Here is a 17,397-nt window from a genome sequence, read left to right as displayed (position 1 = left end):
CAGTTGCCTTTTGAATTCCACATTAAGGTTTTGAAAGAAATACTCCAACAAAGAAATGGATTGCATTTTGTCATAGTGATTCTGCTGCATGGATTACAAGCACTCTGTCTCTATGCTTGGATAAACTCCATCAAAAGCACATTATCCTCCTACTTCTGTGGCCAGCTGCCTAATTGTATCTGCTGTAACCACACGCTGTTGGAACATGATACCAATGAAGAACAGAAATGATAAATTACTCCCTGCAGGTGATAGTGATAATGATAATTTTTAATTTTCTTTCTCATAAGGCCTAGTCTGATCTTATTTCATTGGCTGCTGCTCTGTTACATACACACAAGATGTGTGCTCTTTAAAGAAATATACCAAAATACTCAGAAATTCATTTTTATTGCAAGTCATTGTTTTTTCAATGAGCATTTGTAAAATGAACTGCATCTACCTTTCATACATGGCCTAAAACAGGTTGAATGATTGAGTTGACAAATACTGTGACTTATTTTCTTCTCTTTTATGAAATCAACCAAAGGTGGATTCTATATTCTAGTACTTAGGAATATTTAAGATGCACAATAAAACTACACACAAAAAATAATTAAGATAAACTCACTAAAAAAAAGAAAATTATTTTTCTACGTGCTTCAGGTAATTATGGAGGATTCTCACTAAATTATAAGCATGATTAAATTATTCCAGAAATGTGCTTATGCATGTATTTTCCTTATCTATTTTCTTCTGTCACCACTGTTATTGGTGTTAATTGCCACTTAATCTCTTTCCATCTAGAGGACTTCATAAGTAAAATTTTTCTAAGTGTGGTTCAATTCAGTGAGATTTTATTTAATTATGACCTTGCCTTTGTAGATAAATCTACTGCTACAGATACTTGATTTTAGTGCTTATGTTTTTCTTCAGCGGTTCTGTTCACCCCTGACAAGATATATATATGGAACAAAAGAGAAATTTATTTTGTGGTCAGGCCTTCTAGTGTAGCTGATCTTTTTCAGGCTCATGTCAAGTTGTGCTCCAGTTATATTTCATTGCCTATTAGTCGTCATTTTCAATTTCCTATGGTTATTGTTTATTCTTATATTTGAATTACTTCCACAGACAGAATATAGCTTCATTGAAATTAACATTGGGAAGACCTAGAGATAACCTGTCAAAGTATTGGCAAACAAGGCAGTGAAACTATCATAAAAGATAGTGACACATTTATGTTCAGCAAAATAAATTGTTTTGTCTTCCAATCAACAGATGTATTTGCTCATAATGTCTTTGTAGAGATAAAAACACTGATCATCTTTTTGCTGGTTTATGTAACTATTTTGAGGGTTTTTTTTTCTTTTAAAAAATTCTTTAATTATTAAGGATAACTTATATGGAAAAAAAGAAGCCCTCTCCCTTTTAAGTGATATTCTGGAGCTTTTGAATGTTTAAGTGCCTATTTGAAAACCATAATTCACTTTTGTTTTTCATTGTTAGAGTCTTCCATTTTCTCAGTTATGTGAATGCTATCTTATGAGTAGATTATCTGTATGTAATATTTAATTCTGTATGGATTTCTAACTTTTCATGTTTCTGCCTAATGAATGCTAAGGTGCCAGCTTATATAATTATATAATCAACATCAACAACCAAACATCACTAGGAAAGAAAATCTCCATGAGGAGTCTAGCATGGCATGATACATTTGAAAGGGAACTGAAAAGATTTGATTTCAGATTTATCTTTGTCACAGATCCCTGCCAAGTTCTCATAAACAAATTAATTATGCCTTTCATTTTCATTTCTTATTTGCCTTGAGGCTTATGAATTGGTTTTTTTTTTTTTTTTTTTGGTCACTCCCTAACTACCCAGTGTTTCTTTCATTGTTTTATTTGTAGGGGTTAGGGAAAAGTCGGTTTCATTTTTGATTATTAGTTGAATTTCATGTAGTGAGATTTGGTGATTAGAGAACAGTGTCAGAGTTTCTTTGTCTTCTCAATTTTTTTAGTATTTTTAAATTTTTTTAATACCTATTTTCTACATAACTATGAATCTGTAATTGTTCTACAATATCAATATTGTTCATCTGGTTTTTATCAAGTTAAATAGTATATATAAAATGCATTCTATATGTTTAAGACCCTGCTGATGTTTCTTTAAAACTGAATTTGTTGTTTCTACAGGTTCTAGTAGGATTTCCTTTACATTTTCTTTTTTGGTAACAGAATATAAGGAGCACATAAGGTACACACACACACACACACTATGAAGGATTTCCATGAAATTCTATGCATTGATTTTGTACTTAAATTGAAAATCCCACCAGATTTTGTTATAGCTTTTGCCTTAAACAATCATAGCTATTTTAAAAGGATTTAGAGGGGGAAAGTAGTCTTTTATGTTTGCCCAGCCATTTATAAATTTCTTTTTTCTGTTACTTTTGATGTTTCAGGCTTCCTTCTGGTATTCCCTCCAGGCTAAAGAACTTCCTTTAAAATGCCCTGTAAAACAAGTCTGTTGGCAGTGAATTTAAGTTTTCCTTCACTTGAAAATATCTTTATTTTGCCTTCGTTCCTGAAGGATATATTTGCTGGATATAGAATTTTGAGGGTTTTTTTTTTTTTTTACTTGTGCTCCAATATCTTTTGTTTGTTCTTTCCAGATTTCCTGTCACCTGTATGTTGGATTCATAGATTCCTAAGGCTTTCTGAGTTCTAGTATCTTTTTCCCTTCGTTTTTCAAAATGTATAATTTCTTTTCTACCTTCAAAGTCACTGATTTTTTTTCTTGTCTCCATTCTATAACTCAGCTCAGGGACTTTTTGGTATCATTTCATACATTGAATTGGGTATTCCTTTTCTCCACTCCCGCCCCTCCCCCATGTTTGCCCAGACTCTCCAGTTTCTCTAAGCTGATTTTTTTTTTCTAAGATTTATTTATTTATTCATACAGAACTGGTATATGGGCCAGAGGTGCAGGGGTGGTGTGAGGCTTCACTAGAGACAGAATTGGGAGCAGAACAGACTGACTGACAAAGTTCACTGCTGAGGGAGCAGCGGGCAGGTCAGGAGAGGTCTGCTGCGCCATGTGGGTCACTTCTGGGGCTGGGGATTGAACTCATGCTGACGTGGCTTTAGCTTCTCAGTGCCTTAACCTGCTGCACCACCAGGGAGGGCCCTAAGCTGAACAATTTTTAGTTCCATATGCATTTAGTCAGTGTTTTAAGGAATTGTGCTGACTATATAATAGGTCTAGATATATTTTAAAATTTACCTAAAGACAACTAAAATTTATTGAGAATTTGCTATATATATAGTCAACATGGACAGAGTAATGGGAATAGGAATATGAGTTACTTGTAAGCTTTGCTCTTAAATTGTGTTCTGATAAGATAAACTATACTATCATGTGGTCAGTACTGTGATAGAACTGTGTCTAGTATTGCATAATCACTCAACAAATATTTATTGTATACTATGTACCAGCAGTGTTGTGAAGTTTGATATACAGGACTAAATTTTAAAAACAGTTTAATTAGTTTGTGAAGTGGTAGCAAGAAGGCAACTGAATAAAGTTAAGTCTTAGAAATGGTCTGATTAACTGCATGGTTTTCTCTAATATCCTGTAGCTGAATACTATGTTGCTTTATGATTCAACTTGAGAGAATTTATAAGTAGTGTTTTGATTCTCTCTTGGTATCTAAACTATAATGAACTTCAAGGTTAAAAGTTAAGTTTCGTTTAACACCATAATGAGATACCACCTCATCCCAGTGAGAATGGCACATCCTCAAACAACTAGCAACAACAAATGTTGGCGAGGATGTGTAGTAAAAGGAACTCTCCTGCACTGCTGGTAGGAATGCAAACTAGTACAACCACTATGGAAAACTGTTTGGAGGTTCCTCAAACTGCTAAACATGGAGCTTCCCTACGACCCAGCAATCCCCCTCCTAGGTATATACCCAAAAGACACAAAAACACTGATTGAAAAAGATACCTGCACCCCCATGTTTATTGCTGCTTTATTTACAATTGGAAAAACATGGAAGCAGCCCAAATGCCCAAAAGTGGATGACTGGATAAAAAAGATGTGGTACATATATACAATGGATTATTACTCAGCAACCAAAAAAAGAGAAACACATGTCTTTTGCAGCAACTTGGATGGAGCTGGAAAAGATCATGCTTAGTGAAATAAGCCAGAACGAGAAAGAAAAATACCGGATGGTTTCACTCATAGCAGGAGTATAATGGACCAGGCGAGAAAATAACAAAAATAATGAACAACCATATACCAGAGACATTTTGTTGGGGTGGAGTGGGGAATGGGATCAAAAACGGGGGGGTGGGGAGGGAAATACACGAGATTATGGTGATGGCACACGGGTGACTTGGTGATGGGAAACCCGCAGGGATTACAATTGAGATGGAAAAAAAAAAATGTACAAAATGATGTAAAAATAAACTTTTGTAAAAAATTGTAAAAAAAGGAAGCATTGGTATTTAAGACATTCACACATTTAACTTTTAATGACTTGCGTATAATAAAATTATAAAAGTTTAAAAAAAAAAGTTAAGTTTGGTTTGGACCCAGTCTATCTTAACTATACAAAAGCAACAGAATGCATTTAGCTTTTCAGTAATCTTTTAATAATCATTGTCCTATTTTTAACACTTTATAACTTTATAAAAATGCCAGTTTTAAAATATCTTTTATATATTGTATATTCCCAGTAAAATTCTTATCAGTAATTCACCTCTAAATAATCAAAATAGGTTAAATCAAACTCACCCCATGTGTAAAAGCAAAAATTCAGGTTTTATTAGCAAAGAATGAAAGTTACATATTCTCCTGAATTTACTGGGTTTTTCATCGATTTGGGAGAAACACAGGTTTTTCACACACATATTTTGAGTGTGGTCTCCTGTTGATGCAACTCTCTGGAGGTTTGACTTGAACAGGAAGGCCCAAAATGGCTTTCCTTACAGTACCACATCTCAGCAGGAGAGTCTGGATTAAACTGGGGTCAGTTCAGCTTCCCTTTTTCTCAGGGTAGTCTCCCATTTTCAGTAGTCTACCAGGAATACTTTGTTTTCTAGTCAAACACATATTGATTGCTTGACTAGCCTTTGTAATCTTATATGTTATTTTGGGAGGAAGCCAAATTATATTTTTGTATATCACATCTTCTCCAGGAAAAATAGTAGCCTGCCATATAAGTTTAAGAGATGTCTGTTTCTTGTTTGCCATGTCTTAAAAAAGTGTAATTAATAGTCATATCATTTAAATGATTTAATAATTACATATATATTTTTAAACAGGCAATTGCTGGCTACTTTGATATATATTTTGAGAAGAATTGCCACAATAGGGTAAGTATCATGGCTTGTCGTATAAGAACTAATTATGTGAAATGCATTGTATTTTATTTTTGCGCCCCAAGGTGTTTGATCATAAGCATTTTGCTATTGTAAGCAGTTGAGCTTGTATTTGATATAGTAGATTAATGTACCATGATATTAAAAACTTTATACTTCATCAGATATTTTTGAATTTTACCAATGCAGGTCATGTTCTCTACGGGCCCCCGGAGTAGCAGAACACACTGGAAACAAACAGTATTTCTATTGGAAAAGCCATTTTCAATAAAAGCAGGTAAGAAAGAAAAGTCAAGGGGGGAAATGTCTTATTCACACTGAAGTAAACAATATTCATTCACTCTACAACCACTTCTTATGTGCCCACTGTTTTTAAAATTATGTAATAGATGTTAAGATGTACTTTGAGAGAACAAATGTAATAGAGTAAAAATGAAAACAGTGAACAACTAAAAGCCAGAGACGTTTTATGGGGGTTGAAAGGGGAATGGGATCAGAACTGGGGTGGGAAGAGTAGTGCACTGGACTATGGTTATGGCACACAGGTGAATTGGTGATGGGAAGCCCATAGGGATTACAACTGAAATGGAAAAAAATGCACAAAATGAAGAAAGATATAAAAATACATAAATTTTTGATATCATTGTTATTATTATTTTTAATTTATTTATTTGTGCATACTGAACTGGGGTGCAGGCCAGATGCTCAGGGGCGGCGGGAGGCTTCACCAGAGACAGAGTGGGGAGCAGAACAGGCAGATCGACGAAGTACACTGCTGAGGGGAGCAGCGGAAAGGCCAGGAGAGGTCTGCCACGCCATGTGGTCACCTCTGGGGCAGGCGGGAATTGAACTCACGCGGAAGTGGCTTCAGCTTCTCAGTGCTGTGCTTTAACCCGCTGCACCACCAGGGAGGGCCAGGATATCATTATTATTATTTAATTAAAATAACTAAAAGACATTTTCATTACCTAAGTGACTAAAAAGAAGTATCGTAGAGGTAAAATACAAATTAAAAGAGAATGTCATTCAGTACTTCTGGTATTCAAAATATATTTGTCTAGTATACTTTCCACTGTTTCCACCTTCTTAAGTCTTACTTGTTCAGGGGTTGGTTTAGTTCCACCTTTCTTTTACACTTCATTGGTTGCTCACTTATATGAGCACCTAAGGTTCTTAAATCGTACATACTTAACTCTGAAAATTAGAATTGGGTTATGAAACTTTTTTAAACACTTAGTCTTCGTATCCCACCTTTGCTCAAAAGCCTCCTGACTGTAGGGAAGCTGAATATGTATAGTAAACATCAGTGAAGAAATAAACATAAAGTTGAACCATGCCAACTGCAGGGAATAAGGTAGCCCAATGGAATTTTCTTACATTCCTGGTAGTTCTAATTGGTATGAGAGCTTTATAGAGCAGCTTGATAACACCCAGATATGTATTCTCTTCAGATATGTATTCTGACAGTCTTTCTTATGGTCTGTGTACAAGAATCTTTACAACAGCATGCTTTGTAGAAATTGAAGTTGAAAGGAACTATAAAATAATGAGCCTGCTTTATTTTTATTTTAGCTTTTTACTTCATTTTATTTACAACCTAGTTCTAAAAATAATTTTGAAAGAAGTGTTTTGAGCACTTCCAGTATTGTGAGGATGAGCCAATGAGCCAAGCATTCCAGAATGAATACTTTTGAAGAAGTTAAAGTTACTTTAAGCATTAAATTCAGGATGATCATTTTCCTTTTCCTTTTAAAATAATACAGTTTTATTGCACAAACTTAAATGTCAATCTTTACTTTGAAACTCCTGTTCATCTTCCACATGGTTTGGCTTTGAAAATATGGTTAAAATTTGACTTCTGTCTTCTGTATATGCCTACTTTGTATGATGGAAAATCAACCTTTTTTAATTTCATATTTTAACTCTGCATTTTAATAGTGATAACAATGGTTACCTTTCTTTACCCCTTCCAAGAAAAGGAAATTTCACTGCTCTGGAAGAAATTAATTTTAAAAAAATCACCAGGATAGAAATGAAATGAAGTCAGTTTTGTTCTTGATCAAACTGCTGCCCTGATCTGTGGTTTACTAATGGCCGTCTGCTGCTGATAAAAACAGGGGGCTGCCACTCAGCAACCAAGGAGTGGCCTTTGCAGCTCACCAGTGTGCACGCTCAACAACATCAGTCATTTTATATCTATTTGACGCTGATTAATTACTCAAATCTATTCTGGTACCACAGCCACTCCCTTGCCGCTTTACTCAGGCTTGAACAATTGAAGGGAGTTCAGCAGTGTAAATTATATATTTATTGCTCTGACCTTTCACGCTATTTAATTAACTTAAGTGAGTGCTGTTTGAAATTAAGATTATTACAGAAATAATTGTTTTGCTTGCATTGCAAGGCATGAAAATTACAGTATCATCCTATAAAGCAATTAATAAATATAACTAATTAATTCAGATGCTTTGTTTAAGAGTGATAATTTTTTTTTCTTTCAAGGAAATTTAAAGTATCTATTAGTAGCTCATCTTGGGCTATATTTCTAAATGAGTTGTCTGAATCAGTTATTATCTTTAAACAAACACATAATCTTTTTTGTGTTCACTGTTTCATTTCTAAGTTCTATTTTCCATTTAGTGTCAGGAACTTAAAGGCCAGTGCCTCATTGTATGCCGCCATTTAATAGGGCTATAAGTTTTCCAAGCTAATTTTTCAGTTCCCAAAGGAAGGCTCCCTACTTTTCTCTCCCTTCAGTGCCATCCATGTGTACTACTAAACCTGGGTAGCCATGACTTTAGTCCTCAGGTTCATTATTTTTGTGAAACCTTGGCTTTTTGCTGCTTTTAACCACCCCCATTTTTCACCTCCAGCACACTTTAGGCACATACCTAGCTTGTGATTGTCGGTGTAACTACTGCTCTTCCTGTGCCCTCTGAGCACAGGAACCACATCCTCATTTCTGCTATATGCCCAAGAACCAGCTTCAAGCCCCACATTTTAAAATCCAATAAAACTACTTTTCCAACAAACCTACATGACATGCCTCTGTACTTTTCCTCACTCACAGGTTTTGGCACCTGTAGTATGTGTTAATGCAGTGCTTTAACCCGCTGCGCCACCAGGGAGGGCCCGCTTTTTTTTTTTTCTTTCAAAATGTAAATATAAAATTGCTTTAAAAAATAAATTTATTACTTTTATTTTAAAAAGTAAAAAATGGGGCCCTCCCTGGTGGCGCAGCGGGTTGAAGCACAGCACTGAGACTCCGCATGAGTTCGATCCCTGCCTGCCCCGGAGGTGACCACATGGCGTGGCAGACCTCTCCTGGCCCGCCCGCTGCTCCCCTCAGCAGTGTACTTCGTCCATCTGCCTGTTCTGCTCCCCACTCTGTCTCTGGTGAAGCCTCTCGCAGCCCCTGAGCCTCTGGCCTGTACCCCAGCTCTGTATGAACAAATAAATAAATCTTAAAATAAAATAAAAAATTAAAAAAAATGAAAGCAAACCATGTGAGCATGAAAGCACTGTGTGTTGATTATTACGATTCTACTAGGCTGTATTCTTTATATTCTTTAACACGTTTTCTTCTGCCCACCTTATATAGGTGAAGCCGTGAAAGGAAAGATCACAGTTCACAAGAACAAGAAAGATCCGCGTTCTCTTATTGTGACCCTCTCCTTGAATAATTCAACTCAAACTTACGGCCTCCAATGAAAAAGCATAAGTTTTTAATGTGGGGGCAGGGTGGGAGGGCTAGAGGGAGAGGTTTTATATGAGTACATGGATGATGGGTTCTTTCCATGATTCTCCTCAAGAGAAGTAGCTAGGGACCTAATGTAATTCAGCTGAGGAGAACTAGCTGATCTGCTTATGTCATTTTTGAAAATCTGGTCAGGTCGATTTAACCACTTGCAGTGTTTCCACTGAGTTTAGCTGTACTGAAAATTATTTGAATTAACCTAAATTTGGAACAGGAGTAACCTTTGTTGTTTTTAGTAAGTTTCCTACTATAAATTTTAAACACAAGTAATTGATTAGTTATTCGAATAATGTTTTGTTAATCTAGTAGCCACACACAAGGTACTCGACATTTTATTGCAGATATCCTCTCTGTTAGTGGATTTTAATTGTATTATTGACTAAAATATCAGGATATAATAAAGAACCAGTGTAAGAAACTTAAAATATAGAAAAGAGAACATCAGCTTTCTCATGCAAATCCTTTAAAGACAACTTAATTGACTATCTAGTAAACTATAGTTCTGATTTTGTAGTTTCTTCCCTCTTTGCAATATTCTTTATATAGTTTTCTAGTATTGCCCAGGAAATCTAATTAAATATTTATCCTGCGTTTCATAAGTTTTTAAAAGATTGCAATAAATATGTTCTTATCTACTAATATAGCTTTTCAAACTAGATTTATGTGCAACATTAAGTGTGTAACTGTTAACGTACTTCATCATTATAAATTGGGATTTCAGTGGACTCAGCTTGAAATGTACAATGAAACATATTCAATAAAGTATGTGCAACAACCACTAACATTATAAAATGGTATTTCAACAAATAGCCTTTTGAAAAATCAGAAGCATTTAAAATAAATCTTAACATAGGAATCATTTTTAAGAAAAAGGGATTATAAGAAGTGGGTCACATGTTTTTCTAGTTCAATAGCTGGTTCTTTTTCAAAACAAGAGTATACAAGACAGTATAACATAGCGTTAAGAATCACGAGTCAGTGCCTATAAGGAAAGTCTGGCTCCAGCTCTTATTTGGTGTGTGTGATCTTAGTCATGTTCCTTCACCTCTTTCCTTTCATGTATATGCCAGTTCGTTGCTTAATGCATTCCAGTACTTAGATCAGTACCAGCCATATCAGAAACACTCAGTGCATGCTCAGTGGTAGTAACAGCATCGTGATACTGTCAAGAACTCTTTCCAAAGAGTATATTCCATCTTTTAAATCAGTTTGAAAAGGTCAACTTCATCAAATAGAAATTACAGCAAGGCTTGGAATACGGTTTCACTTAATGTCATTTTATTAGAATTTTGATTAGGAAAAAATTTCTGACCAACTTTGAACAAAATGATGTTAAAAAAAAGAAACATGAAAAAGGTTTTCTTTGCTTTTTAAGTAATTTACCTAGGAAGCAAAAGATTTTGTATTTCATATCTTTACAGGCAGGTCTTTAAGTAAATTTAGTCTTGTTAGTACTGAACTAAGTTTTGCCTAAAACTCTATGAAGCTTCTATAAATGCCTTTGAAATCTTTTGTCAGTTTGGTTAAATAAATAGCTAAGTGTTAGTTCATAATCATCTGTTACCTCATTTAGTCTGATGTTTCTAAGATCTTTTGATACTTTGGACAAAGTTTCCCAAATCAAATTATAAGTGAAATCTTGACTTGTTACTGTAGGGTGTTTTTCCAGAGGATTCCTAGAACAGCATCCCATAAACTTTGTAATGGTTTCTTTATAAAAGAGGAGGTTCAACAAAGTAGGCCTGGTATGTGAAATTGCATGGGAAGTAGTATCAAGTAAGTAATAGTAAGCCTTTTTAACTTATATTTATGTGGACATGAAATATTAATAAGAGTTAAAATTTATATAAACTTCCTAAAAGTCTTGATATGTTCTGATGTAATATTATTTCTTGACATTCTGGTTATTATTTTGAAATATTGTATGCCACAGAATTAAACAAATTTCAGTCAATCGCATTATCAATCTTTAACAGGTCATTTTAAAGGTTTTATTAGTTATAGAAGTCATATTATTTATTCTGTTGTTTCTATCAGTATGTTTCATGTTCAGACAGATTCACAGAAATGATTTTGACAAAACTGTAGACTATAGGTCATCATAAAAGTGAAATGGGTCAAAACTTCCAGAAGTTATGGAAAGGCTGGACTTGGAGCAGATTAAATACATGGACTGAATGACTTACTAAAGGTGATCATAACTTTTATTTAAATGTTGTTAAAACTGAATTACTTGTTTTAACTTAGGAATTAATATGTAATTGTAATTAATGATTTTCATTACATCAAATGTAACATAAGTTTAGCAATAGGGAGATCATTGTGGTATAAATGGAAATTTAAAACAAAATAGCCTTTAGATGTGAGAAAGTAAATATTTCAATCTTTTTCAATCATTTATGTATATAAGTAGGTATATACATACACTCTTCTAAAATATTTTAATATGCTCCACTCGACATACTGACAAATGAATCAAATCAAGATTTAGAAGAATGAGATTCTTGTTAGAAACCTAGTATTTTCAAAACCATCAATTTATGTCTAAATAAAGTAATATAAACTGTCCATTTTGAACTGTTTACTATTTGAATTATAGATATTTAGAGTATTGTATTGGCATGACTTTGGGTTTAAAAATTGGGACAATGGAAAATAGGTCTTTGCACTTTTGTTTTGACATGTATTTACTTTTCTAAGTAATGGTTTACTATTGAACTGTCATAGTATCCTGTTTTGAGTTTATTTACTTAAGCATTATCATCTAACCACTTTTGAAAATAAATTAACTTTTACACAAAGTACATAGACTCAAAATTTTAAAATGTATGGCAGTACATGCTTAGCAGTAATAATTTGTGCCAAAACCTTTACTTTGAGACATAAATAACTTACATAGCAATAAAATGTTTTAGGTGAGAAATGTCCAAAAGTAGGTAACTGAAAAAAGTTGTGGTACATATACACAATGGAATATTACTCAGCAACCAAAAAAATAAACACATATCTTTTGCAGCAACATGGATGGAGCTTGAAAAGAACATGCTTAGTGAGATACGCCAGAAAGAAAAAGAAAAATACTGGATGGTTTCGCTCATAGCAGGAGTATAATGGACCAGGCGAGAAAATAATAATAATAATGAACATCTATATACCAGAGACATTTTGTGGGGGTGGAGTGGGGAATAGGATCAAAAACAGTTGGCGGAGGGAAATGCATTGGACTGTGGTGATGGCACATGGGTGACTTGGTGATGGGAAACCCACGGGGATTACAATTGAGATGGAAAAAAAAAAGTGTACAAAATGATGTAAAAATAAACTTATTTTTTTTAAAAAAATGTTTTAGGTAAGATACAAATAGAAAAATGAACCAGTATCTTCACTGATAACTTATTGGAATAACTGTCCAAATTTATGATTCCAGTTTTTTTTTTATCCTGATGATTTGGAATTACTGAAAATTAAAACTGTCATTTTTTTGAAGCCATACAGAATTGGAAAACTTGATAGACTTCCAAGAAATCACCTTAGGCAAGTGTAATTTTCTTTCTTTCTTTTTTTTTTTTTTTTTTTTTTTTTGCTGTATGGCCAGTCAGAATTACCATTCGAAACACTTAAATTACACAGCCCAAGAAGATCTGCTTTCAGTCCATTTGAAGATGCTTAGAGCTTTACAACTCAAAATCTTCTCAGCTGACTGAATAAACTCAGAAATAGGTTATCATACTTCAATCATTAATCTTTGGTTTTTCCTAGCATTTTCCTAGAATGCCTCTTATTAAATACCTGATTGTTAAACCAGAAAACTACGCATCTGTAGCCACTGAAAGCTGACCTTACAAATACAAAGAGACATCCTCACCTACTGTAAACAACTAAGTTGATTAATGGCAAGTAATATTTAGTCACTGATGCCCACCTTGGTGCTTTAACTCTGGAGGATTGAACACTCTACTGTGACATAAAGCCTGTATTTACTAAAAAAAATACATCTCCAGCATAGGTGCATGGGACCCACCAGGTTTGCTCTCCCCAACCTTTGAGCAGTTCACTTACAGGGAATGACTATTGATCCATGTCTCTCTTAATGAAAGCCTCTAGACACAAAATTCAGAAAAGCCTTCCAACTGAGGACCTAACCTTCCGTCTGATGAAACAGACATCTGATATAGAGTACTCAAGACACCATACTAGCCCTCTGGGTCATTCAGACTTACCCATATTCATTAGATGTCTTACAATAGTAGCCGTAACTATACCAAGTTATAACTTTACCTAGTTACCCTACTAACCTTTGCTTTATCAGGACTACAAGAATATACTTCAAAAAATAACCCTTAACATCTACTGTGCTTAGCATTTCAGCCCAGCAGATGTAGAAATACCTTTAAACATGGACATCCATTTTATTTTTATTATTTATCTTATTACTGTGTATAACCCCAAGGTTTACATAGAAAACTATATTGTTTGGGTTTTCTCAAAGTCTTAACTGTCTGAGGAAATTAACCAATTACTGGATGTGTCACCTAAATCCACAATCTGTTTATGATCATTATGTGCCCCTAATGTCCTTATATCTGACAATGATTCTATCCCAAATGTCACCTTTATAAATATTTGAGAAGTATATTATATGGTGTAGCTACTATTATTTGATGTATGTGAATTAATACCTCAGACAAAGTAGAAATGGTTACAGAGAGTCAGCAAAACTCATTACCTACAGGAAGGAAGAAAAAATGAATTCTCTGCATAATTTTTGGGGTTTACTATCAGGAAACATTGGTTCATGGTTTTAAAATGTTCAGGCTGTGCTGGACCATGTTGTTGTTACTTGCCCTTGGCATAATTTTATTGGTTAAACTTAATTGACTGTACTTCTAGACTGTCAATATGTGAGACTTGTGCTGGCCAGATCTTGAGGATTCTGTATCTAAAATTTAAACATTTTACTAACCACCCACGAGGGACCAAGAGGGCCCTCAGTAGAAGATGGCCTTCCCTTTGGGAAAGCCATAAGAAGTGATCCCTTTGGACCAATGTGGGGACTAGAGGAATCGTCCTCACTATGGCAAACCACTGGATCAGTCACTGAAAGGACTTTGTCATTCATGATAAAAGCAAATAATGTGAAACTTGCTTTGAGTCAAAATTCATTTTACCCAAAATGCCATGTTAAGACTTTCAGATGAAAGTCTCGGGCAGAAAACTGCCCACCAATCATAAAGATAGATACAGGAACCAGTCTAAAGCATCATGGCAAATGACTTTGATGCAAATATCTGTAATCACCTATGCCCTGATCAACACATCACAAACTGTGAGACGGATGTTTGGCCACACCCTTGAATCATGACTCCTCTGAGAAACACCTTCCTGATTGTATTACACCCTGATTGTTTGCCTTGGATCAACATGCTACAGCATTAAGGCTCATAGGAAGGTACGTACAGTTCCTGCCCAGCTATCATGATTTTGCTTCAAAATTTTGGTAAACTTTTCCAAGCAGAATGATGAATAAGCAAAGTGCTTTTACGGTGTCTTAGTAATTCACTTATCCTTTCCAATAAAGTAGGGAAGGCTGCAAAGAAAGCAGTTTTCATGTACTGCCTCAACAAGTTTGAATAATGCGAATCTGTTAGCGTTCTTTTAACTCTAGACTAGCTGATTTTACACACATAAAAGTCTATCACGGAATTAGGTACCATTATTTAAAATAAAGACCAGTAGTCTAACAAACAGTAAAGGAGTCTGATTATGCAAATTATATTCTCTTCATGGATTATTATTTACTTAGTAAAAATTGTCAAGTCCTATCAACACACAAGTATTCTTTCGGACAAAAATGTTATATAAAACAACAAAACTTGAGAAGCATTATAAGGTAACTCCTACATACCCTACAATAGTGAGAGAGGAAACAAAATAATTTGTAAGTTTCCCTGAATTATGGGTGACATTTTCCTCTAATAGGTAGAATTACTGTAATGTTATATAACTTCAATACATTTAAAAATATAATCTTGAAAAAAACTTTTATAGCCAAAATAATTTTGCAGTCTTGATAGAGAAGTGAACCTTATGGGCTACTCCATCAGCTTAAAATACATCTCCAGCATAGGTGCAGGGGACCCACCAGGTTCTCTCTCCCCAACCTTTGAGCAGTTCACTTACAGGGAATGACTATTGACCCATGTCTCTCTTAATGAAGACCTTGAAGGCCTCTAGACAAAATTCAGAAAAGCCATCCAACTGAGGACCTAACCATCCGTCTGATAAAACAAACATCTGATATGGACTACTCAAGACACCATACTAGCCCAAGAACACTACTTGGACAGGACACTACCCTCTGCTATTCTTCTAGCCATTAAACCACATTTTGGACCATCAGGATTAATCATAATGCTCTTTATCCCAATTAATGTCAGTTGTCATGAGAAGCTCAGGCCTCACAGTTCATCCTGCATCTTCTATCTCTAGTCTTTGTGTAATTCTCTGCATCTTCCCCCTTTCTATACAAAATCCAAAAGGATTTTGCTTTCCTGGGGACATTGATTCTGCTGCAGACTTCTTAGATGGAGGCTATACTCTTCTCCACCACTTTTCATCTTAGATTTGGGCATGAGGTAGGTAACTTACTTTCTTTGTGTTCCCTGAAATCCTACCATCCCCCCCCCATGTCTAATCATTTGTCATCAGTATTGTGACACCAGCCATCTTAATACCTTGTTACTACCATCTCCCTGGTTGTGGATGGTGACCTTTTGGCTATTGACCACATCCAAACTCATCCAATATGTTTCCCTCTTCCTGCAACCATTCCTGGTCATCTTAGTAGACAGACCATAATCCAGAGGTCTTAACTCCCGCTTAAATCTCAAAATATTCCACCTGCCTTTCCACCTTACTCTTCAATATCTCACTCTCCAGTAATCCTTCAACTCCACCAAGACCAAAATCCATAGATAGCAACATCTTCACTGTCTCACCTCTTCAAATTGACACTTCTCTCATTGCTTGGCATGAAAATCCATAGATAATGGTTATAAAACTTACTTATATAGAGCTACAGGTTCATTGCATCTCTTTGTGCTCTTGACTAAATCATAATTCCATCTCATCCAAATCCATGACTACTTGTGCACTTCAGTGAAGTTGAAGAAAAAACTCAACCACACTATTTGATGATCCCTAATCTTAAATGTCCAGATTTCACTCCTCATTTCCCTGCTCCACTTACCACCTGTTCTCAGTGCTTATACCTTCTTTCCTCCAAATTCCAGTCCCCTCTCTGCTTGTGCTTTCAATTCAAGTCCTTATTAATAAAACTAATCTGGTGTCCTCCCTAGTGGCACAACAGGTTAAAGCACAGCACTAAGAAGCTAAGGCCACTTCAGCATGAGTTCGATCCTGGCCTCTGAGGTGATCCACATGGTGCAGCAGACCTCTCCTGATCCACCCACTGCTCCCCTCAGCAGTGTACTTTGTCAGTTGGACCTGTTCTGCTCCCCCACTGTGTCTCTGGTGAATTCTTTCATTGCCCCTGCACTGCTGGCCTGTACCCCAGTTCTGTAAGCATAAATAAAAGTTGTAAGCATTAATAAATCCTTAAAAAATAAAAATAAAACCAGTCTGGGGAGAACTTCAATAGGCTTCCATATTACACTACCCAGCCAACTTTTATTGCAGTATCCTGCTTCCCCGCCAAATAGTCATTTAGTACTTCTGGCCAAAGTCAACCTTGCCCTACATATATCCCACACGCAGCTGCTGAAAGATACTTCTTACGCCCTATCAACAGATTTTCCACTACTGCTACTGCTCTAATTAGCATACAAATAGCTATTTCTTTCATAATACTTTTCCCTCCTGCTATTGCACATTTCTGGTTTTATACACTATCACCACTTAAAGTGGTGTTCACTGTTTGCTGTCTTCTCATTTTTAAACAGCTGTATTGAAGTATAATGTATATACACTAAAATGCACACTTTTTAATTCTATAGGACATTGAGTTTTGACAAGTAAATATGTACAATCACCTCTATTTAAAATAATTTAGGCTTTGTTCCTACTCAAAAAGCACTTCTCCCACATGGTCGCCTGATTCCTACAACTTCAAGTGTAGGCTCAAAAGTCAGTTTCTCACTGAAATTTCTCAGACCTTTTTAAGGTTGCAAAACCCGCATTTACATTCTTAGTGCCCTTCCTTCCTTGATTTCTCTCATAGTCCTTGCTATTATCTAAAACATATCCATATTT

The 17,397-nt window shown here is 35.2% G+C and overlaps 1 protein-coding gene across 2 annotated transcripts in view; it reads left to right on the top strand.

Annotated features, from left to right (window-relative positions):
- PRMT3 (protein arginine methyltransferase 3) overlaps positions 1-12,168 on the top strand; it is a 74,265-nt gene extending 62,097 nt beyond the window's left edge. Inside the window, exons 14-17 of one of the 2 annotated variants that reach the window (XR_001145487.1) lie at positions 5,313-5,363; positions 5,559-5,646; positions 8,971-11,317; positions 12,143-12,168. Coding sequence is in view for 1 of the 2 variants with exons in the window: in XM_004682980.2 (XP_004683037.2) it covers positions 5,313-5,363; positions 5,559-5,646; positions 8,971-9,080 (249 nt within the window). In the remaining variant the exon portion in view is untranslated. Of the gene's footprint in view, positions 1-5,312; positions 5,364-5,558; positions 5,647-8,970; positions 11,970-12,142 lie in introns of those variants that run through there. The other variant, XM_004682980.2, reaches the window with a different exon arrangement.
- The last annotated feature ends 5,229 nt before the right edge of the window (positions 12,169-17,397 follow it).

Source organism: Condylura cristata, unplaced genomic scaffold (genome assembly GCF_000260355.1).
Source record: "Condylura cristata isolate star-nosed mole 26May11 unplaced genomic scaffold, ConCri1.0 scaffold00015, whole genome shotgun sequence".
In the NCBI taxonomy this organism is placed as follows: Eukaryota; Metazoa; Chordata; class Mammalia; order Eulipotyphla; family Talpidae; genus Condylura; species Condylura cristata.
The sequence above is the reverse complement of the archived record's forward strand: the minus strand, read 5'-3'. Positions and strand labels throughout refer to the sequence as shown.